At 51.7% G+C, this 26679-nt stretch overlaps 1 protein-coding gene across 1 annotated transcript in view; it reads right to left on the bottom strand.

The window, feature by feature from the left end:
* Positions 1–670: 670 nt before the first annotated feature.
* Positions 671–26679, bottom strand: part of TRIM71 (tripartite motif containing 71) — a 58469-nt gene continuing 32460 nt past the window's right edge. Inside the window, exons 2-4 of the mRNA XM_056129551.1 lie at positions 10356–10523; positions 5833–5967; positions 671–2148 (exon numbers count right to left, since the gene is read on the bottom strand). Coding sequence (XP_055985526.1) covers positions 697–2148; positions 5833–5967; positions 10356–10523 — 1755 coding nt within the window. The 3' untranslated portion in view covers positions 671–696. The remainder of the gene's footprint in view (positions 2149–5832; positions 5968–10355; positions 10524–26679) is intronic.

Raw genomic sequence — 26679 nt, 5'->3', positions numbered from 1 at the left:
AGGTATAAAAGGAGAACACAGAAAAATCTCTGTTGCAGCATTTTACACTAAATTTTTCTCCAAAAGTTCACACGACACAGTCCAACCCCAGACACACAATATTCTCAAAAACACAGCACACTATAATGAAGCACTTAAAAATGCTATCTTTCCATATTTTGTTGTGGGGGGTTTTGTTTTGGTGTGTGTTTTATATATATATATATTAGTAAATTTAGTAGTTTCGTGTTTCCTTGGCTCACTCTACAGAATACATACACCCCCTCACACTCATTCATCCCCCTCCAAAGCTACCTCGCAAGAGGCTTGTGCATATCACGCCCCACACAGGTGAGGAGGGAAAAAGACTCCAGTGAGGAAGGGGGTGGGGGGTGGGGGTGGGAGAGGGCTTGCTGGAGAAGAAAATGCAAAGGTTTATGAGGTAGATAGAAATTATCACTTCACAGGCTCAATATCCCTGCAGAAAAGATAAGTACATTCATCTGTAAAAAATAGAGATGAGGTAGGACTTAAGCAATGTTGTACTTTTCTTGTTTTCTTTTAAAATAAAAGAAAAAAAGAAACTTCCCTGAGACGGTTTCTTCTTTGAAATTTAGGAGGAGGAGGAGGAGGAGGGAGAGAGGGGAGAGAGGGAGAGAAAAGAGAGGGACGCATATCCTCCCTCCCCCCCAAAACACAGAAGCCCAGAAAATGTGATTAGAAGACAAGGATTCGATTGTTGCCAAAGTCCACCACGACGATCATTCCGTCAGGGGTGATGGCGATGCCGGAAGGACGGTCCATCTGGCCAAAGCCACTGCCTTGAGCCCCGAACTTGCACAGGAAGCTGCCATTGGACTCAAACATCTGCACCCGGTGGTTCCGGGAATCGGCCACAATGATGCGCCCCTCCTGGTCCACGGCCACACCCTGGGGTCGCAGGAACTGACCATTGCCGGTGCCCTCGGAGCCCAGGAAGCGTGCCGACTGGCAGTCGGGGTGGATGACCAGCAGCCGGTGGTTGTTGAAGTCGGTGACCACCAGGTGGCCCTCGTGGTTGAAGGTCACGCCCCGGGGGGAGTCAAAGTGCTTCCAGAGCGCCCCCTCGAAGCCGTACTTGTTGAGGAAGACTCCGTCGGGACCAAACAGCTGGATGCGGTGGTTGCGTGTGTCGGAGACGAGGATCTTGCCTTCGGAATTCACGGCGACATCCCAAGGGTAGTTGAACTGCCCGTTCTTGGTGCCCTTCTCCCCGAACTTGAGGAGAAACTGGCCCTCGAAGGTGAAGATCTGGATGCGATGATTGTCCTTGTCCGCCACTACGATGCGGCGGGAGGCGTCGCAGGCCACGCCGGCGGGCCGGTCGAACTGGCCCGGCCGGGAGCCCAGGGTGCCGAACTTGTGGTGGAAGGCGCCACAGGGCTTGAAGACCTGGATGCGGTTGTTGCTGCGGTCGGCCACGACGATGTAGCCCTCCTTGTCCACGCTCACGCCCCAAGGGCGGCATAGCTTCCCATCGGTGTCGCCCTCGCTGGCGAAGCTCAGGCCCGGGAGCCCGATGCCCACATAACTGCGGCCCGACTTGACCAGCACCTTGAAGGGGCTGTTCTCGATGTGCTGGTTGCACAGGGTGACCGACACCAGGTGCTCGCCCTCCAGCTGTGGCCGGTAGCTCACCAGGTAGGTGCCGTTCTGCTGGTCGCTCACCTCTGCCCCGAACAGGTTGCCGTCGGGGCCCAGGACCACGGCAGACATCAGGTCGCCACCAGACAGCCGGGGCTCCCCGTCGTGGTCGTAGCCGATGACCGTGAAGGAGGCCACCTTGCCTTGCAGGGCCCGCTTCAGGCCCTCGCCCGTGGCCTTGGTGAGGGGCGCGAAGGCTCCGCTGCTGACGAAGCCGAAGGACTTGATGGCCAGGTAGAGGGCCTGGTCTGGGGGCGTGAACATGACCCGGTCGTCCTCCTGGGGCTGCAGAAAGCTGCGCACGCTCTTCAGCTCTTGCACCTGAGCCAGCATGCGGTCCCGGGCCAGCAGCACGTCCAGGGCCCGGCCCTCCTCCAGCACCTGCTGCACCGCGCTGATGGTGCTCTCCAGCTTGTTGAGGTTCTGACGTAGTTTCTCCACCTGAAGGTACAGGGATTTGGCTTTCACCTGGCGGATCTTCTCAACCTGAAAGGAGAAAAAAGGACAGCGGCTTGGGACCCAGCTCAAGAGAATGACACCGACTATCCACAGGGTAACAGGAGGGAAACCCCAGACAAGGGGAGCAGAGGACACCAAACACAACTCATCACCGCATCTTTCAAAAAAAAACAACACCCAGGGGCCAGGACACAGCGCACAGGGCTGAAGATCATCTGTCTGTGGGGTACACGACAAGGACACCTGGCACTGACTTGGGAGAAGTCACTGAGAGCCACCAAAGATTGGGCCCCCCAAAAAACCCCAACTAACCAAACCAAAGAACTGCATGAGGAAGGAGGTGGAAGGAACTGCTCCAGGACAGCTGAGAGATCAAGAGACACAGACTGGAACCCTGATGAGGGGTACCTTGTTCCATTGAGCCCGCCAATGACCATAATAATACCCACAAACCACAAATAACTGTAAATACAACGACTGAGCCTGGACTGGATGCTAGACTGGAAGAAGAGAATTTGTGGAGGGGCCAGAGTGATCGTACAGCAGGTAGAGTGTGCTTGCCTTGTACACAGCTGACCCAGAGGTTCAGTTCTCAGCATCCCATACAGCACCCCACACCGTGCCTTCCTTATCTCAGAGTCAAGAGCAAGCCCTGAGCACTGCAGGGTATGGCCCCTGCCCAGTCCTCCCCCCCCCCCAAAAAGTACTCTAGGTAGGAAGCAGAGAGGTAAGGGTTCGAGGTCTGTGATATACATGTGGCAGACCCCGGTACAACCCCTGGTGCTGCATGGTCCCCTGTCTAAGCACGGCCGAGGAGTAGCTCTGAGGCCCAGGTTAATTCCCAGGACAAAATCCCTAGTAGCACCGCACCCTCCTGGGCCCTCACTGACCACAGGACCTGCTGGTTATGTGAGCGAAGACACCCTTGCTCAGAGGCAAGAACATTGGAGGATCAAGGGGCATCACAGCCCCACATGTCTGATTACTCTCCAATCACACACAGATGTACAGACAACAATGAAAATGAGGCCAAAGTCTTTTATTATTCCTACAACTTGCCTGTAAATTCTGGTCAGGGGCAAAGCCCAAAAGGGCTGGTGTGTAGGCATTTTTTGGCAAGGGGGAGTGCTGGGTTTCATGCCCAACACCGCTGGATGTGGCCCCCGAACAAACAACATACATACGTACTGAGCGGTGGTGGGGGTGAGAGCCATGGGGAAGGTGGAGGCCAGGGGTAGGGTTCGATTGGGCAACACACTCCCATGCCCAATTCTTAGCATGTTGGATGGGCCTAGGAGATCACATGGGGCCATAATACAGATCCAGGAATAAGCTCTGAGCACTGATGGGTGTGCCAAGTGTGTACATATGTGTACACACACACACAAGTTTACATATATGTAACTTTTTGTTTTGGGGCCACAACCAGCTGTGCTCAGAGCTTTCTCCTGGCAGGAAGGTACTTCCTGCTGTATCAGAGTGACAATGTCCTGGACTCCATGTCTAACCTATCAAATCACTGGCATGTCCTTGGGACTTGATGTTGCACTGTATTGGTTCGATTTTAAATGCAAATAAAACAGCCTCTCCCAAGGGAACTCTAACCTCTCATATATTGGCGTTTCACACTGGCTCATTGAAGACTTAATCAGTTCTAGACTTCCCCGCCGGTCGTGGGGTGGCAGGATCAGGAGAAAGTGACCATTTCTCTCCTTCCTGCCTCGCATAAGCCACCTTTGGGGGACCAGCAACTTCAGAGGTAGGATTGAACCAAGACACCCTGCATGCAAATTATACATAAAAAGTCCTGTGAACTCTCCCTGATTTCCCCCATTAAGAGAGCAAGTCAGTCACACAGATATTCTCCGCTGTTTCTTAGAAAGGACTGAGGCATTTCCGAGAGCTCTGGTGTGAAGGACAGCTACGCTATATCCACTGCAAACCCCGGTAGGAGGCCTGGCTTTTGTGGGTCTCTCCACGCCTCTCCCTGCTCTCATATCTGACACAGTGCTTTCTCATCTGTTCCTCTGGCTGGGCACCCTGTTGGCTCAGAGCAGCCCAGGACGGGCTTTCTCCTTCAACCCTTTACCTAACCCACTGAGGCCTCCACCATGTGCCAGGCCTGCTGCTTCCTTAGCTTCAAGAAACAAGAGGCTGGGGCTGGAGCGATAGCACAGTGCATAGGGTGTTTGCCTTGCACGAGGCTGACCCGGGTTCGATTCCCAGCATCCCATATGGTCCCCTGAGCACCGCCAGGGGTAATTCCTGAGTGCATGAGAGCCAGGAGTAACCCCTGTACATTGCCGGGTGTGACCCAAAAAGCTTAAAAAAAAAAAAAGAGGAGGCCACTCAGACACAGAGCCACATCACAGGGCACCCAAGTACCTTGGTGATCAATCAGGGAGGCAAACAAACAAATTATTTTATCATGAAGAGGCAAAACCAGGAAGCTATCTGTAGAAACTCAGTAGCACCCACAAGATTCTGGGCAAGGTGCCAGAGCAAACTAATGGGAACCTAGGGGTGTCCAGAATGAGCAAGTTTATTTTGGGAGTTATCTGAAAGGGAGATTTTTAAGCAAGTTGAAAACTGTGAGAGAGAGATTGACTCTTCCAAATTGGCTCCCCCTAGATAAGAACTTGCTCTCCACCCTTTCAGTGAGGGTGTGAGCGGCTTACAGGCAGGAGGGGCAGTTCTGCAGCCCCCCCCCCCCCCCCCACACACACAAAGGCCTTTTCATCCTGTAGCCAGGAGAGCCAGTCCATGGCAGAGTTTAGCACACAGCTCGGGTTGCAACTGGACCCTCTTTCGGATATAATTCACATTTGTGGGTGGCACCAGACTGGCAAAGCACAGGACACCCAAGCGTCTGACAACCACGACAGGCCTGCAGAGGTACCAGAATAAAATACGCAATGAATTATTATCAAAAGGCAACTGTGAGGCTGGAGATAGTACAGCGTTTGCTGTGCTGCAGCAAACCTGGGTTTCATCAAAGCCAGGAGTTCCTCCAGAGCACTGCCAGGTTACCGCCTCTCCTCCCCAAAAAGGCACTTGCCCTGAACATGGAGCTGCTAGAGTAAGCCCTTAAGCACTGCTGGGTGTGGTCCCCAAATCAAATCCCTAAAACAGTTAAAGGCAACTGGGCCATGGGCTTATTTAAAAGATCAGAAGTAGGGCCAGGTAGCCAGCTGAGAGATCTGGAAGGCATGCACAGAGCTCTAGTGTCAAATCTCCAGGACTGCTGGCCTTCCTGAGCACTGCCAGGACTTACGCACAGTCAATGTGGACTTGCTGGGTCAGGGGGCCGGCTCAGAGCGGGTGGTTGTGCTCTGCACGGGGGAGCCCTGGGTTGGATCTGAAGTGGCAGAAAGCAGCTAGTTCACCCACCGCAGTGGGAAATCCAATGTGGCTTTGCAGCACACCTTAGGCACTTCCTCCTCAGCCATCAGCCTTTCTGGAGCGCAAAACTAGAGACTCCCTCCAGCCACCTCCCACCACTGCCCTACCTGAAAAGGCTTCTGGATCTCCTGTGTGGACAGCACCTGCTGACTCTCAAGGACCCTGCCCACCGCCACGCCCTGCATCTCCTACAAGTCAATGGCTTGGGCATGTGCATCTGGACCCTGGGAGTTAACATGAGTGCCCCATATGGTGGCAGTGGGGGGCTGCTGCTGTTGGGGGACAGGCGGGGGGAAGTCACCCTCTCACCTTCCACAGCAGCTCACACTCGCGCTCCTCCAGGGCTTTCTTGTGACGCGCCGTCACCGCTTTCACCTCCGACTGGACCACCTTGGCCTTCATCTCCACCTGCTCCGCGACCGTCTGGGCCTGCTCGATGCTTAGCTGCAAAAAAGGAAACACAAGGGGCGTGCTTGATGCTCTCAGGGTGGAAGAGAGACAGTTCGGCCACTGGTTCTCTTTCAAGAGCTGAGCTGCTGGCACATACCCAAGCGAGAGATGCCACTTCCAGTAACCTTCCAATGCGAAACAGTGCGGCTGGGTCACGGCCAGGACCAGGAATGAGTCTTGACTCCAGGCACACGGTGACAACTTCCTACACACTCTCTGAGCCCCCTTTCCCAGGCCAGGGACACTCCCGAACCTCCTCTCCTACCAGCTGGGGGTACCCTCTGTGCCCCCCACCACCCCTCAGGTTGGCCGTCCCACCCAAGCTGATCAGCTGGTTTAATCGAACATATTACTGTTCATACAAAATTCATGCAGACAGAAGGCTTGGTGTTGCTATTAATATTACATGACGCCTTCTTGAAAAAGCCACCAGGATTTCTCCAAGATACCAAGTTACTAAATCAGGGATTCCAAAGTGTTGGCGGGCACCCAGGGTGCAGTTCACGGTGAAAAGTCACCTGCCAAGCCCAAGTATGCGACACACCTAACATCCCAATAAAAATGGGACCACTCTGAGCAGACCAGACCAGACAGGCCCACCCTGGGGGTTGGGGGAGCCCAGCTACAAAGTGTGGCCTCCTTCAACATCTTGGAAGGACCTGCTGGGGAAAACAGCGTGGGTGGAAAGGAAAGCACAGAGAGTGGCCACCTTTCCCCTTGGCCCCTGGGAGGGGCACAGGCTCCCTGGTTGCTTTCCTCTTTTCTGTTTTGGTTTTGTTTGGGGGTCATGCTTGGCAATGCTCAAGGGTCTCTCCTGGCTCGGTATCCCATATGGTCCCCTGGCAGAGCTCAGGGGACCATATGGGATACCAGGGATCAAACACAGCACCTTACCCACTATAATATCTTCATATAAGGTTTTCTGTTATTATTGTTGTTGTTTGGGGGGGGGAAGCGCAGTTTCAGGAGTGACTCTGGGTGGTGCTGTGGGGGATGGGGGGGAAGAACACAATGAAGAGGAGATACAGGTAGCACCATAGATTGAACCTGGGTCTCCCGAACTCAAAACATGTGCTCCAACCCTCTTTTTTTTTGGGGGGGCGGCTCTTTGGGTCACACTCGGCGATGCACAGAGGTTACTCCTGGCTTTCAACTCAGGAATTACTCTTGGTGGTGCTCACGGAACCATATGGGATGCTAGAAATCGAACCTGGGTCGGCCACATGCAAGGCAAAAACGCCCTACCAGCTGTACTATCACTGGAGGCCCCTTGTTGTATTTAAACCATGATTTGAAAAAAAAAAAAAAAGCACATCGGAATAGAAAACCTGCCCCCTTGGTAGGTTTCACACATTCATCATGTGCTGCCATCCACCACCAGAACAAATTCATCACTGGAAAAGGAAATTCCACGCCCGTGAAGTAGTCATTCTTCATATCCCCACCCTGCAACCATACTACTACTCTAAGAATGTTATATTACATGCAAATAGAATCAAACTCCACTTTATTGATCTCAGTTTTGTGACTACAGTTCCTGCTATATAGTGCTGGGTCACACTCATCTCTGGGACTTGGGCACAGGCTTATTTCTCTGTACTGTCCCTCAATTCAAGCAAGGCATTGTGCTTTTTCTCCCAACACCCAGGGTACAGATGAGAATCAATCACCTCTCTCTTTTTTGGTTTTTGGGCCACATTGGGTGATGCTCAGGGAATCATCTGGGATGCCAGGGGTCGAACCCAGGTTAGCTGTGTGCAAGGCAAATGCCCTACTAGCTGTTATTATCACTCCCACTCTCCAACTGTCTCCTTTAACAGAGGGAAGACATCTATAGTTTTCTAGGAGTTGGTAACTCTGAGGCAGAAGCAAAAACTTTATTCACATCCCAATCTCCAGATCACACACCAGACATAAATGGTCCAAAGGGTATGAAGTGCAACCCTGCCTACATGAGGCGCAGATACTCCCCAACACAAGTGACTCCTCAAAAAAACCCCAGGAAGGCAGACATTGAAACAACGCTGCACACGCAGATTTTCTTTTGGTTGGATTTGGGGACACATCCCAGATGTGCTCAAGAGACCATACTGGGGCGGATCCATCCCCCCTCCCCTACATCAAACCCAGGCCAGTCACATACAAGGCCAGTGCCTGCCTTAAATCACCACCTTTAACTTTGTCCTTGGTGGGGATGATGGACACCACATTTTCTAGTGAATAACCTGCAACTATACTGATATTCAGCGGGTTTGCCTAGTATTGCTCAGGTCAGCAAATGAACCTTCCCTCCACCCCTCCAATTAATTACCTATGTGTCATTTGGATCCCCCATTCCAAAAGTCTCCATGATCCAATACTAACAGAAGATCATTACTGTAGTATCAAGTAACATCTAAATCTAATGGCTAGGAGCTCTTCAACTCAACACAGCAAACTGAGCTAGTAATGACTACTTGCCTCCGAAAGTAACAGTTTTCTCTCTTCTCTCCACAAAATGCTCAAATCTCCACTTCCCTGCTATTTCATCGTTTTGATAAGTCATGCCTCTGATCCTTTAACCCTATGCTACTTCATGGCAATTTATCGTTCTCTCCAAAAGGGCTGTTGCCATGAACAGCATGAGCAAAAAATTCTTGACTTGCTTCAAAACAACTAAGGGCTCTCCAACCAGAACTCATAGTGCCCAAGAGACACGGCAGGTGAATACGAAAGACAGGTCCTACATTAAATGGAAGACAGAGTCAGTCCATCCATGGGACAAGGGTCACTGAAATGTGACATGGGTCACTGAAATGGAACAGCAACAAAACCAATCTCTGTGCTAATTGGGACTACTGAGATTTACCAAAAGACTCTCTCGAGCAAAAGAAAGCAAGGTGCCTGGGCAGAGGGAGACACGACAGAAATAAGTCTTTCCAGAAATACACTCACACTCTCACTTCTGATTTTATGACCTGAATACATCATCTGACTTGAAGTAATTCAATACCATGCACAGAAACATGACAGAGGTTAAGTAACTTATTGGAAATATAAACCATGCTGCTGATCAAACCCTCAATCTTTAGAGCACAGGATCGATCCTTTTCAAAAATGGAAATTTTCTCCCAAAGGGGCCGAGAGACAGTAGAAAGGATAAGGCACTTGTTATCCAGGAGTTCTGTAGGAGTGACTCCTGAGCACAGAATCAGGAGTAAGCCCTGAGCACAGGAAGGTGTGGCCTCAGAACCCAAACCAAAAAGACCTTCTACTTCACATTTAAATGCTCTAGAATATATAAACAACAACTTGTAATTAGCTTCTGCTTGAGAATCAGCCATCTTTCTAGGTAGCCCGTGCGTATCCTGCTAAAGAAGAAAACTGTTTAAATTTAGTTTTCCTAAAACCTGTTATCTGAGCAGGCAAGAAAGCACGAAACTAATTCAGGGTCCAGAACAGTAGATAAGGTGTTTGCCTTGCTCGGTCAACCATAGTTCAATCCCCAGCACTTCATCTGGCTACCCCAAACATCCTCAGGGTGAAGCCCTGCATATTGCTGAGTGTGGCCCAAAGCAAAGCAGGGTCTAGAGACCTCATACAGTAGGCAGGATGTTTGCTTTATATGTGGCCAACCTGGGTTGACCCCTGTGTGCAGATCAGGAGTAACTGAGTATCACCGGGTGTAACCCCAAAAACACCCCCCCAAAAAAAAAAAGGACCGGAAAGGGAAAAAACTGGAAGAGAAAAAAAATCAGAAAATTATATATAAGACAGTAGTATATAATGCGGTAACGAGAGACAGCGCTCCTCTGCCCTGGTTACCCGGTCCATCTCTAGCCCCCAAAGGAACGGGAATGCCACAGAAACCAGGGTGCAACCCAGGAAACCATCTACAATGAAAATCATCTTTGATTTCCCTCCGTCTAAAAAAAGCTCCAGCTTCCCACACCTTCAGGAAAATCCTCTTAAATCCATATGAAGCCAGTGGAGCCTCTGGCAGGGAGAACAGGGGTCACAGGAGTTTCCAAGCACCAGCAGCTCTGGCAAATCCCATGGCCCTCCCAGAGTACAGAGAGCCATGTGCTTGTTGGCAAGGTCCCTTTTCCCATGGTCCTTATGTACTTGAAGTTGGCCCAAGAACTCAAAAGCGGTGGCAAGGGTGCTGGAGAGATAGTCCAGCGGGTAAGGGCGTTTGCTTTGCATGTTGCCAATCTGGGTTCCGATCCCCGGCATCCCATATGGTCTCCTGACCACCACCAGGAGTGATTCCTGAATGCAGAGTTTCAGTAACCCCTGAGCATCACTGGTATGATCCAAAAAGAAAAAAATAAAAGGGGCAAGGGAGGAGAGGGTGGCCAAAGTTAGTGCCAAAACATTGAAATATCGTTGGGAAGACTGACCTGGAGTGCCTGGCGTCCCTGTTGGGCGTCAGCCAGCAGCTGGATGGTGAGAGCCCGGGAGTCCTGCAGCGCCTCCTGGAGGTAGATGAAACTGTGGCCTCCGTGGCGACCCATGGTACACTCACGACAGATAGGCACGGAGCAAGTGTCACAGTATAGGTGCAGCACCTGGGGAACAGAGAGAGGACAGGCATGAGACTGGGGGTGGGGGTAGAGGGCCAGAATGGGTGTCTTCACCCACACACCCAACCACCCCCCCACTCCCCAGTCCAGCTGCATTTGGAGGCAGAATGAGACACGCCCAGCCCCACAAAGATCGCTGGCATGAGGACTCCCGGTTTGGGGTAGGAGAGAGATTGGGAGTTAAAGCACTTGACTTGGGGTTGGAGCGATAGCACAGCGGGTAGGGCATTTGTCTTGCATGCGGCCCAACCGGGTTCGATTCCCAGCATCCCATGTGGTCCCCTGAGCACCACCAGGAGTAATTCCTGGATGCATGAGCCTGTGCATCACCGGGTGCAATATAAAAATAAATAAAGCACTTGACTTGCACACAGCTGACCTGGGTCCAATCCCTGTTCCCCCACCACCTCCGCAGGTCAATGGCCTCCAGGGTACAGAACTGGGGGTTATTAGCCTTAGGAATCAGAAGCGAACCCCACCCGTCTCCTGGTGTGCTGGCCACCGCTCCCAGCAAGGAGATCAGTAGCCTGGTTCTCCCTGTGACCCAGCAAGTTCCCGAAAGCCACCCCCCCCCCCCTCGCCACTACGCTGTAAGGTCAGCCAGCTTCTTGTCTTTCTTCTTCCTGCCAAGTGGCTTCGAGGAGCAGAGCCTGGAAAGCAGCTGGGCTGACAGAGGTGCTTTATGTGACTCTCCATCTCCCTGGGGCCCACCCCCTGGCAGAAAGGCAGGAAGAAGGGTTGGCACGAGTCAGTCCGCTGATAACTGTGGAGGTTTCAGGAGCCAGGGCTCCTTGGCACGGAAAATGGGCCAAGCCCATTGTCTCCCTCCGCAGAGCAGGGGCCCCTTTGCACCAAAGTCTGTGTAAGAGGTCTGCTGGACGGCTGTCAAAAGTGGGGCTCACAGCTGCCTCTCCCTGGGTGTGAGGCCGGGAGCTGGAGCCAGGAGGCTGTCCCCGGCACGGGGGAGGAGGCTGAGCTGCAGGTGGTGGCTGGTGGCCGGCAGAGAGATACTCATCCCACATGGGGCCCCGCAGGCCAGAGCCCTAAGAGGAAGATGTGGCCGCTGTCTAAGCACAGCTTGAGGACAGGCTGGGTGGCAGGGATAGAAGGGGCACAGGGCAAATAAGGTGAAATGCAGCTACATCACCCGGCCAGAACCCCAGCAACTTCCCAAGTGGCACAGACAAAGGAGCCTGCATCCCTGGGCATCCGGAGAAGCCGGAGATGTGGGCAACCCACCCACCTCGGGCTAGACGCTGCTTTCTGGGAACTCCCCCCCCCCCCATTTTGTTGCATTTTAAATTCTGGGTCACACCCAGTGGCTCTCAAGGGTTCTTCCTAATTCTGCCATTAGAAATTACACCTCACAAGGTGTTGCGGATTTGAACCTGGGTTGGCTACATGCGAGGCCTACACCCTATCTGCGGGATGATCTTTCCAGTTTTCTGGGAACTTTTGGATCTAGGGACTGGGCTTTTAATTCAATCAGCCTAATCAGTGGCTGAATAAATAGCAGTACCTCCTACATTAAAAAAAAAATAGAGACTGGGCGTTTAGGTTCTGATTTAGATGCGGGATGTCCTGCTCTTGCTCTGAAGATGCTTCTAGGGCCCTGGAGAGCAGGAGGGGCTGGAGTGGAATGCATGCCTGAGGGACTTAGGTCTCACCCACACGGCACAGGCCCCCAAGCACCCGAGCACTGCAGTCAGTGACCTCTGGCGGCCAAGGGCTCTGAAGGGTATAGCAGGAAAAGGAAGAAAGCTTCTGTCGGACAAGGCCCCTTTCACAAAAGTAACCTACTTAAGAGAAATGTGATGAGGTCTCTAATTTCATTACCAATTTTTGTCCAGGGCTGCTAACTTTGTCAACAACGGTGAGTGTTGAAATCAAGGGAGGCAATTTGCCTTCTTCATAGTCAATCATTTCTAAAAGCAGACTCCCTGTTTAGAGATACTCTGTATATCATTCCAACCTGGGGTCTCAAATTCTCAGGCAGGACTGGAGAGGGAGCTCAAAAGCTGAGCTCATACTTCGTGCACAAGGGAGGCAGGGAGGCAGAAGTGCTCCCGTGATGTATCCTATCCCGCCCCCCACCAAAATAGCACCGCCAGGTGTGGCCTCACACCCCCATCTCCCCCCACCCAACAAAGGAAAACAACAAACAACATTCTTGAGCTAACCTTAAATGCTAACAAAAAGAGGCAAGGTTGGGTAAATTGGGGGCTCTGGGGCAGTTTTATGAGCTAGTCCTAAAGTAATTCTCCCACCCACTTCAACCTCTCCAGAACATTCCTTCCCTTTGCTTTCCCCATTTGTCATGGGAATATAAAGGGTCCCTGCCTATGGTGTGAAGCACGACATCAGAAGGCTCCTTTTAAGGGCGAATGGGACATGTGGCGAGTCCCTTGTCCATCTGACCCGCCTGTCTGAATGGCCTCCCCCGCCTTGCCCAGGACAGAAGGTGTCGCTCAGCTGGGCAGGATGGTGTCCCATTCCCCTGCTTTCTTTCAGCTGCGTCTGATGGACATCAGAGGTCAAGCAAATGGAGCAGCCTGTAGTCAACACCCTGAGTCTGCACAGGCTTGAGTGGATGAGACCTGAAGTGTGGGGCAGGGAACAGACAATGCTGTCACACACAGCGGGGTCCCATCTACTGTGATAGTTCTGAAACCCTACTTCTGGGGACCCCCAAGTCACAATGACACAATCCCTAAAGGACTGAAGGACTGTGCAAAGCCAGGCCACCAGGCTCCAGGTGTCATCTACATCACCATGACGACATTTTCCGGAGTTGTAGGCTGGCTCAATGCCAGGCCCTTGGATGATGTGATTTCCTGTAACAGGGAGGTTTTGCCAAGGTTTCTGAAGATGCAGTTGACAGCAGGTAGCAACTGGGTACCCAAAACCAAGCCTTAGAGCCCAAGGTCCCCCACCGTCTCAGATGCCCCCCTTCAAAGGGACTATGGCAGGCATCCCTGTGTGGCACCGCTTCACGGGACTCCCTGGACCACCAGGTGCCTGCCACAGCGGGCTGGAATTCTACAGGCAGAGCTGCCAGCAGGGGGCACAAGTAGGTCGGGAGTTGTGAGGAGCAGCCAGATAGATGCAAAGCTGAGCTGGGCGAGTCAGGGGTGCAGCTCAGCCCTACAGCACCAATCTTATCCCTCGCACTCTCATACACTCCCGCGCGCGCGCGCGCGCACACACACACACACACACACACACACACCCCTCCACACCTCACAAACTAAAACAGAAGCTCAGTGATGGGTTTTTTTTTTCCTGGAAAAAAACACATGCCAGGGAAACTGGCTTTGGGGTGCATACTTCACATTCCAGAGTCCGAGGTTTGATCCCCCCCTCCGACTATGGAGATAGGTGTGATCCTCACCCAAAAATAAAAGTGAGAGAAAGTGAAGGAAGAGCACTGTTGAAAAGGACTGAATAGACAGTAGAGCAGCAGGAGGCTTGCTTTGCACACAGCTGCCCCGGGTTCAATCCCCAACATCCCACAGCCTGCCAGGCATGTGATCCCTGAGCAAAGTCAGGAGGAAGCCTCAGGTGTGGCACCAACCCCCTAGATCCCCCAAAATAAAGCAACTGGAGCTCTTGTAGTGGGGTCTAAGGGCCTGGGCAGCGGGAAGAAGCTGGCCTCTTGTGGCAGGAATTCCGAAGCGCGCCAGGGGCTTTCCAGGGCCGTTGCAAGGACACGCCCCCATCCCATGGCGACAATCTGGCTGCCCGGGCTGAATGGAGCAGGCGCGACCTCTGACCCTGCAAGTGACCACCCCTCTTCCCTGCCCCCAGCCTCCAGCAGGCCCCACCCACAGCCTTCCTCTCCCAAAATTTCTAAAATACCAGGCAGAGACAAAGACCAAGGAATGTGGGCCCAGCGGGAGAGGAGGAGGAGGAGGCCAAAGAAAAAATAAATAAAAATAGCACATGGGCACTGTTTACCCTAGGCAGTTTTTAAATCTGGCGCTTTGTTAGTGCACTGGGAACTTCCAGCCCCGTATCTGGCCGGGCTGCTGCTGGGTGACAATGCGAGTCGCCCGGCTTCAGAAGAGGCATCCTGGAGAACAGAAGCAGGGGAGCCCCTGGTGTCTCCCAGTCTCACCTGGAGGCTGCTCTCTGGCATAACCTCCCACACCCCCATGTGGACACTTGGTCTTCCCAGACTTTGGCTGGGACAGAAGAGAGTGCAGCACACCGAGAGGGTCAGTCTAGGCCGTAGGGTTGTCATCACGGAAGTGGCCACAGGCAGCAGCCACTAGGCAGGCTCCATGGGCACTTGGTACAACCAGGAACAACAAAGCACAAATTACCTTTCAAGAAGCCAACAAAGCTGCACCTCTAGTCAAAACCTCTCTACTAATTTAGAGTGGCCGATTTTAAATACTTCAAATGCCTACTTAATCTCTCCTCCCCCCCACGCCCATATCTTATTCAACTGATTTTACTTTTTAATGGACCCACTCCCCAAACAGGCTATGCATATACAACTTTTGCCTCAGGCGGCCTTGAGGGGGGTGGGGTGGGTCCACTCTCAGTGATAGCACCAGTATCTCTGGTGATTCTGAAATAGGCCAAGTTGTTGCTACCGGATCATGGAACTAAGGTCAAAGGGCTCCAGGTGCAACTCCACTCAGAGTCAGCAGTGCCTCTTCTAAGCTTCTCACTTGGACCATTCGGCCTGGCTTAAAAAAAAAAAAGATGCATATTGTACTTGATAGGCTAGCAAGATACCAGAGCTGATTTAACTAGTACCTGTCTAATTTTAAAGCGGTTTCCTGATTTCTGTAGCACACACACCACAAAATGCTTCTGTAAATAGTCTTGTTCTTTTATAAAAGCCAACATTTTCGGTTGGGCAAAGTGTTTATTTACTGCTGTCCCTAACATACTGAGGATGGACAGAAAGAATTCTTAAATTTCAGTTGCTGCCACTAAAGAACTAGGATCATCAAACACTAGTTTCTGTTACCAGCATGACAAAAGGGACCTGCAAGTTCTTGGCATTCAGGTCTGCGCATGCTCGGTGGGCGGGGGAGGGGGGCGGCAGCAAGAAAAGGTGTCTGCGAGCACACAGCTCAGAGAAGGTCTCTAGATGGGTTTCCCATGGAAAGAGGGTGTATAAAACAGACCAGGCCATTCAAACACTCAGCAAAGCAAACCCAGGGATGGCAAACTCATCCCGTTTAATTCCACAATCAAATAGGATCAGGAAACCAGGTTTTTACTTGGCTACTGATTATCATCTCCGGGCCCCAGCCAAGGCCATGCTGGGACCACTCTCCACACACTTGGATGAGCCTCACGCATAAAAGAACTGGCAGAGGAACCCAGGTGTGTGGGACCCGGGGCTGAGATCTCCAAGCCTGCACGGTTTGGGACTGGACCTGCCAGTAGCTAGACAGTTACACCCACCAACTGCATCTTAAGATGATACATCTTATCATCTCATTCCTACTTTGGACAAGCTGGCAGGCTACCAAATGTAACCTGCCCACACGGCAGAATCTGGCAAACTCCCCGTGGTATACCCAATATGCCAAATACCAGTAACAATGATGGGTCTCATTCTCCTAACCCCGAGCCTTGAATATGGCACTTTAAAAAAAAAAATCTCAGGGCTAGGACGAAGGAGCCATTATTGGGGCCTGCTCAAGGCAATCGACGAACAACAGGATGGTCCTGATCGTGACTGGTTATTTGGCTTTTTAGCCAGGCAGGTGTGTGAAATCCTGAGTACGGAACCAGAATTGTCATGCAGTCCCCAGTCCCTCTCCCCTCAATTTTTTAAAACTTGGCAACAAAAACTAAACTGGCATGAAAGCAACTAACGCTTTTCCACTAGTATCATTTCTTCACATGCACTACTTTGTGATGCGGTTGTTAATTTTGCACAAGCATAGCATTTTCTAGGACTAGAAAATTTCCAATTCACAGGCACAACCAGCCACAAAGATGTGGGTAATACTTTGAAGTAAACTAAGATATAGAGCCTGAAAGCAAGTACTGCGAGGAGTTTGTCTTGTAAGTGCCTAACACGGGTTCCTTCCCTGGTACCCCATATGGTCGTGTGTCCCCACCCTCCCACCCCCGGCAAAGGCCATCAAAAGTGACCACAGCACCAAGAGTGAGTCGTGAGCAGAATTGGGTGTGATGAGAAACCTCAGATGAGGTAACAGAGTGGGAACTGGCTGGAAGTGAGATACACAAACACCCCAAACTGGGTACAGTGCAGTCTGGCAGTGCTCTCCAATTCTCTGCCCTGGCAGAAAATGCAAGCGATAAAATGACATGTAGAAACAGAAAGGAGGGGGGCGTGAGCATGCTGGAGAGGGTAGGGCATTTGCCCTGCCCACAGTGGACCAGGGTTCAATCGCCAACATCCCATGGTGGTACCCTGAGCACCACTAAGAATTATCCCTATGTGGAGAGCCAGGGTAACCCCTGAACACTGCCAGGTGTGGCCCAGGAACAAAACAAAGCTTGTTTCTTTTATTTACTTCAGGCTTAACGTGTTGATGTTTTATGCCACTGCCAAAGTCAGGCCACGAACCCACCCCCTGTCTTTAGGGGGAAACCTTGCAACCAGTCCACTAGCCAGTCACTGCCCCACCCCCACCCCCTCCTCCGTATCAGCCTCCCAAACCATCCTCCTCTTGGGACTCTCAGCATCCACACACCTGAGCTGGGTATAGGTAAACAGTCCCTCCACCCCACCCCCCATCCACTGGCCATTCCCTATCCGCCCTTCCTGGGACCACCCACCAGCGCACTTTAATGAGTGGGAGCCCATACATGGGAAACCAGAATCTCGACCTTCTCTAATGGGGTGCCTAAGGAAACGCGCAAGGAAACGGGCGAGCTCAGCCAGCCAAAGATTGAAAGCTGCCACTCCGCTGTGCTTCCTTGCCGACCTGAAGAGAAATCAGCCCCTTGGAAAGGCTGAAACTATGAAAATGAGCTCATCCTGGAAGAAAACCAGCTCCCCGCTAGCTCGGCCTCTCCAAGCCGCAGCAGAACAATGACACCCTGGGGCGGCCCGGTGCAGGGTTAGCTGGAGCCCCTGAAGAAACAGTTTCACAAAGGCAGGCTCAGCTCCCCCCACCCCCATCAGCCCGGGAGGGGTGGGGGCAGGGGCGAGGGCCAAACTTCAGGTGCTGTTTGCAGGCTACAAACATTCAATTTCTCAAGGGACAATCAAGATGTTGCAAGTAACATTAAGAAGAGAGCGAGCAAGAGGAAGAAGCAGGCTAACGAAGACTTCCCTGCCTCCGGTCCCTGCATTTCTGCTTTCTGGACAGCAGTAGATAGGCAGGTGGGAATTAGAGCCTTAGGGTCTAGCATGCCTCAACCAACCTTTTTGAATTTGCCACCCTGGGTCAGTGGTTTTCAACCTTTTTATACCTGCACTCTCCAAGAATTAAAATGACTCAACTCAACTCTCCAGAATTCAAGTCTCCAAACAGCTCCCTTGCTTTTCTGGATATTTCCCTAGACCCTTCTGGTTGTCAGGCTCTTGTCTGCACCAACTCCAGGGTGATGTGCTCTCATGCAACATGCAGCGGTTCTCAGGAAGAGAGTACCTTCTAGAAGGTGTCACACGTGGGACTGAGTCTGACTCATGTCACTCTCCGAATCCTGTATTTAGGATTATATTCTACCAAACGTGATTTCAAATTTATTTACTTGAACGACACTCGGGGTGCTTAGGGGCTGGAGCAATGTAGGATGGCTAAGGAACTTGCCTTGCACGCAGCGACCTATGTCCAACACTCTCTGAGCACCCTTCAGGAGTAATCTCTGAGATGAGTAAGGCCTGAACACTGCTAGATGTGGCCAGCACACATAAGATGGGATAGTTTATTCAACAAAGGCTTAGAGTCAGTCTTATGAGCAAATATGATGCCAAATATCAAGTTCAAATCCCTGGTGCCTCATATGTACCCAGGCATAATCCAGGAAGCTCTGCAGCCCTCCACCCTGACAACACGCAAATTCTAGGCACATTCCAAGTAGAAAGCTGCAAAACAGGTGCCTGAGCGATAGCACAGGGGAGAGGGCATTTGCCTTGCATGCAGCCAACCTGGGTTTGATCCCGGGCATCCCACATGGTCCCCTGCACACTGCCAGGAGTCATTCCTGAGTGTGGAGCCAGGAGTAAGGCCTGAGCATCACTGGGTGTGACCCCAAAACGCCAAGAAAGAAAAGAATGCGGCGAAACACCATTCAGGAAGTGTGGCCCTGGAAGAGCAAGTGTGATCATCACTGTCTTGAACCCCACAATAAGCATACAACCAAACTGTGCCTTGGTGTGGATGAAGACCTGGGCAAAAGCAAGCACAAAGAGCCTCAACAGTGTGAAAACAGCTCGGGGCAGTCAGGGCAGTCAGGCCTGATTAGCTCCCATCACCTGGGATCACAGCACCAACAAAACAGGGAGTAAAGGAAAACAAAACAAACAAACAAAAAAACTGGGTAGAACACAGCAGGTAGGATCCATGCCCTGCACACAGCCCACCAGTCATCCCTGTGCATCGCCAAGTGTAGCCCAAAAATCAGAAGGAAAAAAATAAACAGTGCACTGCTCCGACAGCACAGCAGATGGGGAGGGCACTTGCCTTGAAGCCAGGTGACCCAGGTTCGATCCCTGGCATCCCATATGCCTCCCTCCCCCAACACTGCCAAAAGTAATTCCTGAGTGCAGAGGCAGGAGTGAGCATCACAGGGGTGGCCCCAAAACAAAAATAGAAACATATAATCAACCAGGGTGTCTTGAAATTCCTACTCAGGAGGGACCAGTGAGAACATTTGTATGACTGAAACCCAATCACACAGAACTTGGTAACTGTTTATCTCACGGTGGTCCAAAGTCAGACTCAGAAAAGAGGGAACTGGGGTACAAAGAAGTAATACACTGGGTAGGGTGCGCTTTCATGTGGAGTCCCAATGCACTACATAAACAGGCCCCCAGGCCATCAGAAGTAATTCCTGAGTGCAGAGCCAGGACTGTCCTGAGCATCACTGGGTTGTGGTCCCAAAGAAAAAAAATTTTTTAAAAAAGTAAAATTCCCATTCAAAAAATAAAACCTCCACATCAGAGAAAGGCTACTGGTAAGGATGGACACATCTGAGAGTGTTTTTCAGCAAGGATGGAAAGGGGGGATGTGGGGGTTGTGGGAACATGCCAGCCCAGCATTCCCACATGATCTCACCAGGTGTGGGCAAGAAGTCACAGTGCTTGCAGCAATGAAACAAAGTGTCGAGCAAAGTTTAAAGTGTGGGAGGGTTTGCAATGTTCAGTTCCCCACTGAAAGGAAGTAAATATCCGGGCATAATGCTTAGTCAAGTATGAGAAACTAAAAGGTTTCCACTGCCAAAGGGGAGGAAGTCAGAAGCTGCAGGTGACAGAGGATGGCTGGCTGGCTGGCTGGCTGGCGGAACTGTCAAAGCTCACTAAGATGCGCTTCCCTGAGGAAGGGGGATCAAAACCAGCTCTGTAGAAGTTACCAAGCCTGGGAGCCTAGCTGAGCACATCACAGTGCTGGGGGTGGGGTTGGGGGGGTGGAGACTATGAGTGCCCAGGGCTCAATTTACAGCACCCATGGCCCTTGGAAATCATTAGGTCCAGTATGCCTCTGACCACCAGGGGACTAATGAGAGGCCCTGGCAGGGTCCCCTGAAGCAAATAAGAGATTCGTTCCAACATAGAATTGCTTCCCAGGTAAATTTAAGCTACAGAATCACAAACCTGCCAAGAAAGATAAATTTTGACATGGGTGTGATGCTTTCTCTCACCGAGGGTGCAGAAGGCCCATTTGTATCCTGTAGTGTCCCAGGGGAGAGTGGGGGGGGTGCTTGGGGCTTTTAAAAGAGTGTCACTCTGGGGAGTTAAGTCCCTCCTGGCCTTTTTGGACACGCCTGCAAGACAGCCAGCTGACTGAAGAAGCAGGCGTTTCACTTGCCAGAGCACCCCAAGATCATGCGGCCTTTAAAATCAGGGGAGGCGCCCTAGGAAAAGGGTCAGAGAAAAATGCAGAAGAATGAACAAAATTGAAACAAATCAGGAGTAGCCTGATTTGTCTCCAGCCAATTCAAGCTCATGACACTGCCACAACTGTCTTATCTGCAGATACTATTAGGAAGAGCACCCCACCCCCAACAACACATAGGTGTGCCCCCAATCTTGCTGCCCTCGTGCAGAGGGCTCACACACAGGGGTTTACTGAAAACGGGGAAGTTGGGGTGTGCGATGCCACTCAGGAATGATGGCCAGTCCCTGATGGGGGGAGCAGGTATACCGTCGGGGAAGAGAGGCCTCGACAGATGCTTCTGAGACCTTCCTCAAAATGCTCTTCACAGGCCAGGGGGACTGGTCCATGTTAGGAAGCTTGTCGCAAAGGGTGGGAATAGGGGAGGAGTGGACAGAGAAGGGACAGCTATTCCCACATAGAAGTAATGAAAGTGCAGCTATTCCCACATAGCAAGTAATGAAAGTGCATCACACAGGACTTTGGGGGGATGGCTCAACTCTTAAAACTACTAGTCTGAAAGGTGTGAGGCTGTAACTTTGTGCCCCAGAGCAGCCCATAGACACCATGAGGTCCTAGTAGTACTGCAGTGTGTGCTTGCGCACAGAACCCAGCACTGAAACAGCATGTGGCCCCACACCTGCGACAACTCAGCAGCAGTCCCTGGCAACACTTCACCGTAACATGTGCAAGCAGCACTGTCTGTGTGGCGCCCCCACAGGTGTGTGCAAGCCCTGCAATCTCTATGTGTGGTTTCTCTCAGCAAGTGCCACAACCAGGAGTCTGAGACCCCCAATGCAGCCACAGTGGCTATAAAGAAAGGGAGGGGGAGTGCACAGGGCAATGGGTGTAAATACAGTCCCACCCAATATAGGGGATAACACAAAAATCAGGCGAGCACACACACACACATACACACACAGCTATGTGCTCTTTCCTAGAGCCGTACAAGAAACTGGTGGCCACTGGGACTGTAACACAGCGGGTAGGGCATTTGCCTTGCACGTGGACGACCCGGGTTTGATTCCCAGCATCCCATATGGTTCCCCGAGCACCCCCAGGAGTGATTCCTGAGTGCAGAGCCAGGAGTAACCCCTGTGCACTGCCAGGTGGGACCCAAAAAGCAAAAAAAGGAAGAAAGAAACTGGTAGCCTCTTGGGAAGAAAACTGGGCGATGAGGACATTTTGTACTTTCAAAATCTTGATCTGGTACAAGTGTCATGAGTGCAGTTAGGACAGAGAAGGGACCCCTATGGCAATGATAGCTGGACATCACTGCACAAGAAGTGCTGAAGGGAGGTAAAGTGATATACACGCATGATACCCCTACAGTAACCGTCTTTTACAAATCACTGTGCCTAAAAGGAAAATAAAAAATGGGGAGGGGGAAAAGGTAACTGCCAAAGGGAAGAAAGAGTGGGGCCACTGGCTCAAGAATGGGTGTTGGAACACTATGACTGAAACTCAGTCTTGAACAGCTGTGTAACAACTGTGTATCTTGTGTACCTCGTGGTGATTCAATACAAAAATGAAAATTTTTGGATAAAATGCTCTCTTTATCCCTGTGTGACAGAGAACAGACACACTTTCATGATTGCGCTCCTTACAGGTCCTCGCAGTGAACCATCCAGACCAGGTGGTGCCGGGGACCTCCCCTCACCTCACCCCACACAGCTGAAGGCCCTTGCAGAGTCTTCCCTTGCTTCAGACGCCCCTGGCAATCACCAGAACCTTTCAGCAGTTTCTTCCACGAGTCCAAGACGAAAGGAGGGAGAGTGGACTGCAGCCATGTTAAGAAAGCAGTTGAGGGGCTAGAGTGATAGCACAGCGGGTAGGGCGTTTGCCTTGCACGTGGCCCACCTGGGTTCAATTCCCTGTATCCCATATGATTCCGAGCACCTCCAGGAGTAATACCTGAGTGCAGAGCCAGGAGTAACCCCTGTGCATCTCTGGGTGTGAGGGAGGGAGGGAGGGAGGGAGGGAGGGAGGGAGAGAGGAAGGAAGGAAGGAAGGAAGGAAGGAAGGAAGGAAGGAAGGAAGGAAGGAAGGAAGGACGGACGGACGGCACCTGGTTTAGGGATCACTCCTGGCAGGGCTCAGGGGACCATATGATGATGGTGCTGGGGACCACACTGGGGTCTGTGGCCTACAAAGCCAGTGTCCCTCTGCTGTGCTATCTCCAGCCACAGTGTGCGTGACAATTTGATTGATTCACATTACTCATCACTGGCATTTCTCTGCATGAAATCCTGCCTTGGAGCACGTCACCCAGACCTTGTCCCCTAAGCCACCACAATCTGAACTGCCACAGGACCACGCTGTCAGGCCAGGCTGGCACAGAGCCTGCTGTCCAGATTCAAGCCCCTTTCGATATTGGTAGGTGTCTCACTCTGCCCTTGAACACCCCAACACCCCAGTTTGGGAAACCCCAGTTTCCCTCTGCTGACACCTTTCCACATCGATTCCCCTGGCTTCTGCTGCCCTCAACCCCCATCTGCCTGGGTCAGCCTTAACCTGGGTCACTGTAAGGGTAACCTCTAGGAACTTTGCCTTAAGAGGGGGGGCAATCCCACAAACTGCCAGAATCAGGAAGGAGCCCTGGGGCAGATGAACCCCAGATCTGGTGACAGATGTCACCTGTGGAAAGCAGTTGTCTCCTGCTATTGCCTCTCTGACCTGGGCGGAGGGTGTCTGTTGTTAGGTCTTCTGTTGCTGGAAACTAGAGGACGGGTTTTTGCCTGGCATCAAAGAGGACACTTGATTTAAATCAGCTAATGGCGATCTTCAGAAGGGTCTCCAAGGGCTGGGGAGTTTGTACGGGGATTAAGACGCTTGCCTTGTACAAGGCCCGATTCTACCCAGGCACTGACTATATACGATCCCTTGGGCACAGAGCCAGGCATGGCTGAAAAACAAAAAGATGACTATGTGGGGGACATTGCAGGTAAAAATAATAACCACCACCCTGGGCTAGAATCCCAGCACCTCCACCACCGGGCTTTATTCTTTTGCCTGGGGGCCACACGCAAGGCTCACTCAGGGCACAGGGCTTACTCCTCACTTTTGAGCTCAGGGATCACCCCTGTTGGGGAGGCTCAGGGGACCATATTGGGTGGAGTAAACTTCACCTGAGGCAAATGCATGAACCACATATTCCTCTCACGTGCACACCCCTCCATCCCCATTCCTATTTTTTGTTTGTTCGGCTGTTTTTTTTTTTTTTTTGCTTTTTGGGTCACACCCGGGGATGCTCAGGAGTTACTCCTGGCTCTGCACTCAGGAATTAGCCCTGGCGGTGCTCAGGGGACCATACAGGATGCTAGGAATCGAAAGCGCCCTACGCGCTGTGCTATTCTCCATTTTTTTTTAAATACCCTACAATTAGAATCAGTTCAAGTCTCAGCTGTGGCTCTTTCTCTGCAACCCCCACATCCTCCCAACAAGGGAGGCGGTCCCACCTGGCCTTAGCTCTCTGACAGGAAAGGATCATACAATCAGGAGACCTTCCACCCCTCATCTCCCAAACAGATAAGGTAAAGATAAAACTTTTTTTTTAAAAGTCAGTGGGGGGAAGGAAGTTTGGCTGCACCTCCCCTCCCCCAACAGCTCTGAGCTGGTGAAATAATCAGGTATGTCAGTTATGTAATCGGAAAGCTGAAGGGTTGGGGGGGGGGGGGGGCGCGCAGGCTCAAGTGGCAGGGCACATGCCTTACATGTCTCGGGCTCTGTCTTCAAACCCAGGCACCACAGGCCTCACCACTCACCAGTGGGTGTGACCCCACCACAGAAATTATGCTGGATATAGGGGTGGAGAGATCTAAATAAAACCACCCTTGGTTAGAGTACAGAGGTCAAGAGCACTTGATCCCCCGGCCCAAGCACTATACCCCTGAGTAGTGTTTTCACCACCCCACCCCACCCCCCCAAAAAAAACAGCCAAGGAAACAGCAGGTAGGATGTACATGGCCAGCCCAAGGTCAGTCACTGGCATTCCAAATGATCCCACCAAGCCAGCCCTCCAAGGAGAGATCCCAGAGCTAAGAGCCAGGAGTAAGCCCTGGGCTCTACTGGGTGTGGCCCCCAAACCAAAACCAACCGACCAACCAGCCAGTCTTTAGTTCTCATCTCTGCTTTAAATTCCTGGCCTTGCTTTTTCTGTGACTCAAAACTGGGAGTAAAAGACAAGGGGATGGAGAAATAATACAGTGAGTAAGGTGTTTTCCTTGCACACAGCTGACCCAGGTTCAATCCCTGTGGCGCCCCATATAGGGCCCATAAGCATGCCAAGAGTGACCCCACAGAAATTGTCTGCCACAGAGCCAGGGTGAGGACTGGGATGTGGGTGGTGAAAAATGTGCACTCAGGGGGAGGAATGGGTGTTCCGGCATCATATGCCTGAATCCCAAACATGAAAGCTTTGTAACTCTATCTCAGAGTGGTACAATCGAAGAAAAAAAAAGGAATGTGGAATTCATGCCCAATTCAATCAGCTTCATCAATGGCCGAACAAATAACAGTACTCCTACATTATTTAAAAACAAAAGTGATTCCACAGCAGAGCCAGGAATAACCCCAGAGTATAGCTCAATGTGGCCCCCACTCCCAAAAAATTTAAAATGAAGACAGGTGGCTGTATTTCTCAGGCCTAAAATCTCAGCAGCAAATCTATCTCCTTTTCAAGACTCATTTGGGCCCTGAACAAAGAGTCTTGGGAGATTTAAGCAGAATCTGTGGTTGTTGGCGTTCTGCATACACCAACAAAAATGTATCAAGCCAGGAGGCTGGAGCAATAGTACAGTGGGTAAGGCATTTACCTTGCATGCAGCCGACCCGGGTTCGATTCCCAGCATTCCGTATGGTTCCCTGAGCACCGCCAGGAGTAATTCCTGAGTGCAGAGCCAGGAATAACCCCCATGCATCGCTGGGTGTGACCCAGAAAGCAAAAACAGAGAAGCCAGGATGAACCAAAATGTATGAAACCAAGCTGGAGAAATAGTACAGGCCAGTGCTCCGCCAATGGGCTCCGTCCCCTGCGTGGCTGTCAGCACATCCTTCACTCTCAAATGCAGCCCAGCTCGGGCTGGAGACTCAGCTAAAGTGCGTGTACACCCAGACAACACAGTTTTGATCTCTAACACATCGATGCCCCAGCCGGTCAGGAGTGATCCCTGTTATCTGTGGCCCCAAACCAAACAAAAGAAACTTGTCAGCCAGAGGACAGCAAGTACTCACCTAGTCTGCAGCCAACCCAGGCTGGATGGTGCCCCAGCACATGTGAACCCCCTCCCCCGCCACACACACACCCAACCAACCAGGAGTGCTCCCTGAGCACAGTGCCATTAGGGTGAAAAACAAAAAATAGAAAAGCAAAACTCAAAGCCAGGCCTCTGCCTGGAGCAGACGGTGGTGGGTTGCCCTGGGTGGCCGTTCACTGTGACAGACCCAGCCACGTGGCGTGGGGAGCACCGCACGACCCCAGGCAGGGCTGGAATGTCATGGCACTGTCAACCTAAAGCTCTTTTGGAAGCTTGGGTTCAGGATGTTTCACTTGGAGAGGCAGGAGGTGAGTTGAGCATATAGGAGCCACTCAGGGAAGGCAATTTTGCAACACCCCCCTCCCCACCCAAAGTCAGCAACTGGCAGAGAAGAACTGCAGGGTTAGTGACAAGCTGAGCAAAATTTAGCTCGAGGACTGCTGAGTGGGGTGCGGTGGCAGCGCACGTGCCCACTGGAAAGCGGGTGGAATCCATGAAGACAAATGTTCCGAAAGTTCCAGGCGGCAAGACCTCCGACCCAGATCTGCTGTCTTGGATTTAGGGTGAGCTTGGGGCAGACTGGAACCCGCTTCCTCTCCTCTCCCATTAGCCTCACCTGCCATGGTAGCTCTTGGTGCCCATTTAGGCCAGGTGTCCAATTCCTTACCACGCCACATCAGAGAGGAACAGGCAGGGAGGACCATGCACGGGATATTTTTATTGAGTTTTCTGTAAGAAGAGGGCAGTGGTCTCACAGCCCAAAGTTCTCAGAGAATCACATGCAGTGTTGGGTATGAAAGTTGATTGGCCATGACCACCATCACTCGGGCCAAAGGATGTGATTGA

The sequence above is a fragment of the Sorex fumeus genome, unplaced genomic scaffold (assembly GCF_029834395.1).
Source record: "Sorex fumeus unplaced genomic scaffold, SorFum_2.1 ptg000072l, whole genome shotgun sequence".
NCBI lineage: Eukaryota > Metazoa > Chordata > Mammalia > Eulipotyphla > Soricidae > Sorex > Sorex fumeus.
Note: the sequence above shows the minus strand (reverse complement) of the source record. Positions and strands in the feature narration are given on the sequence as shown.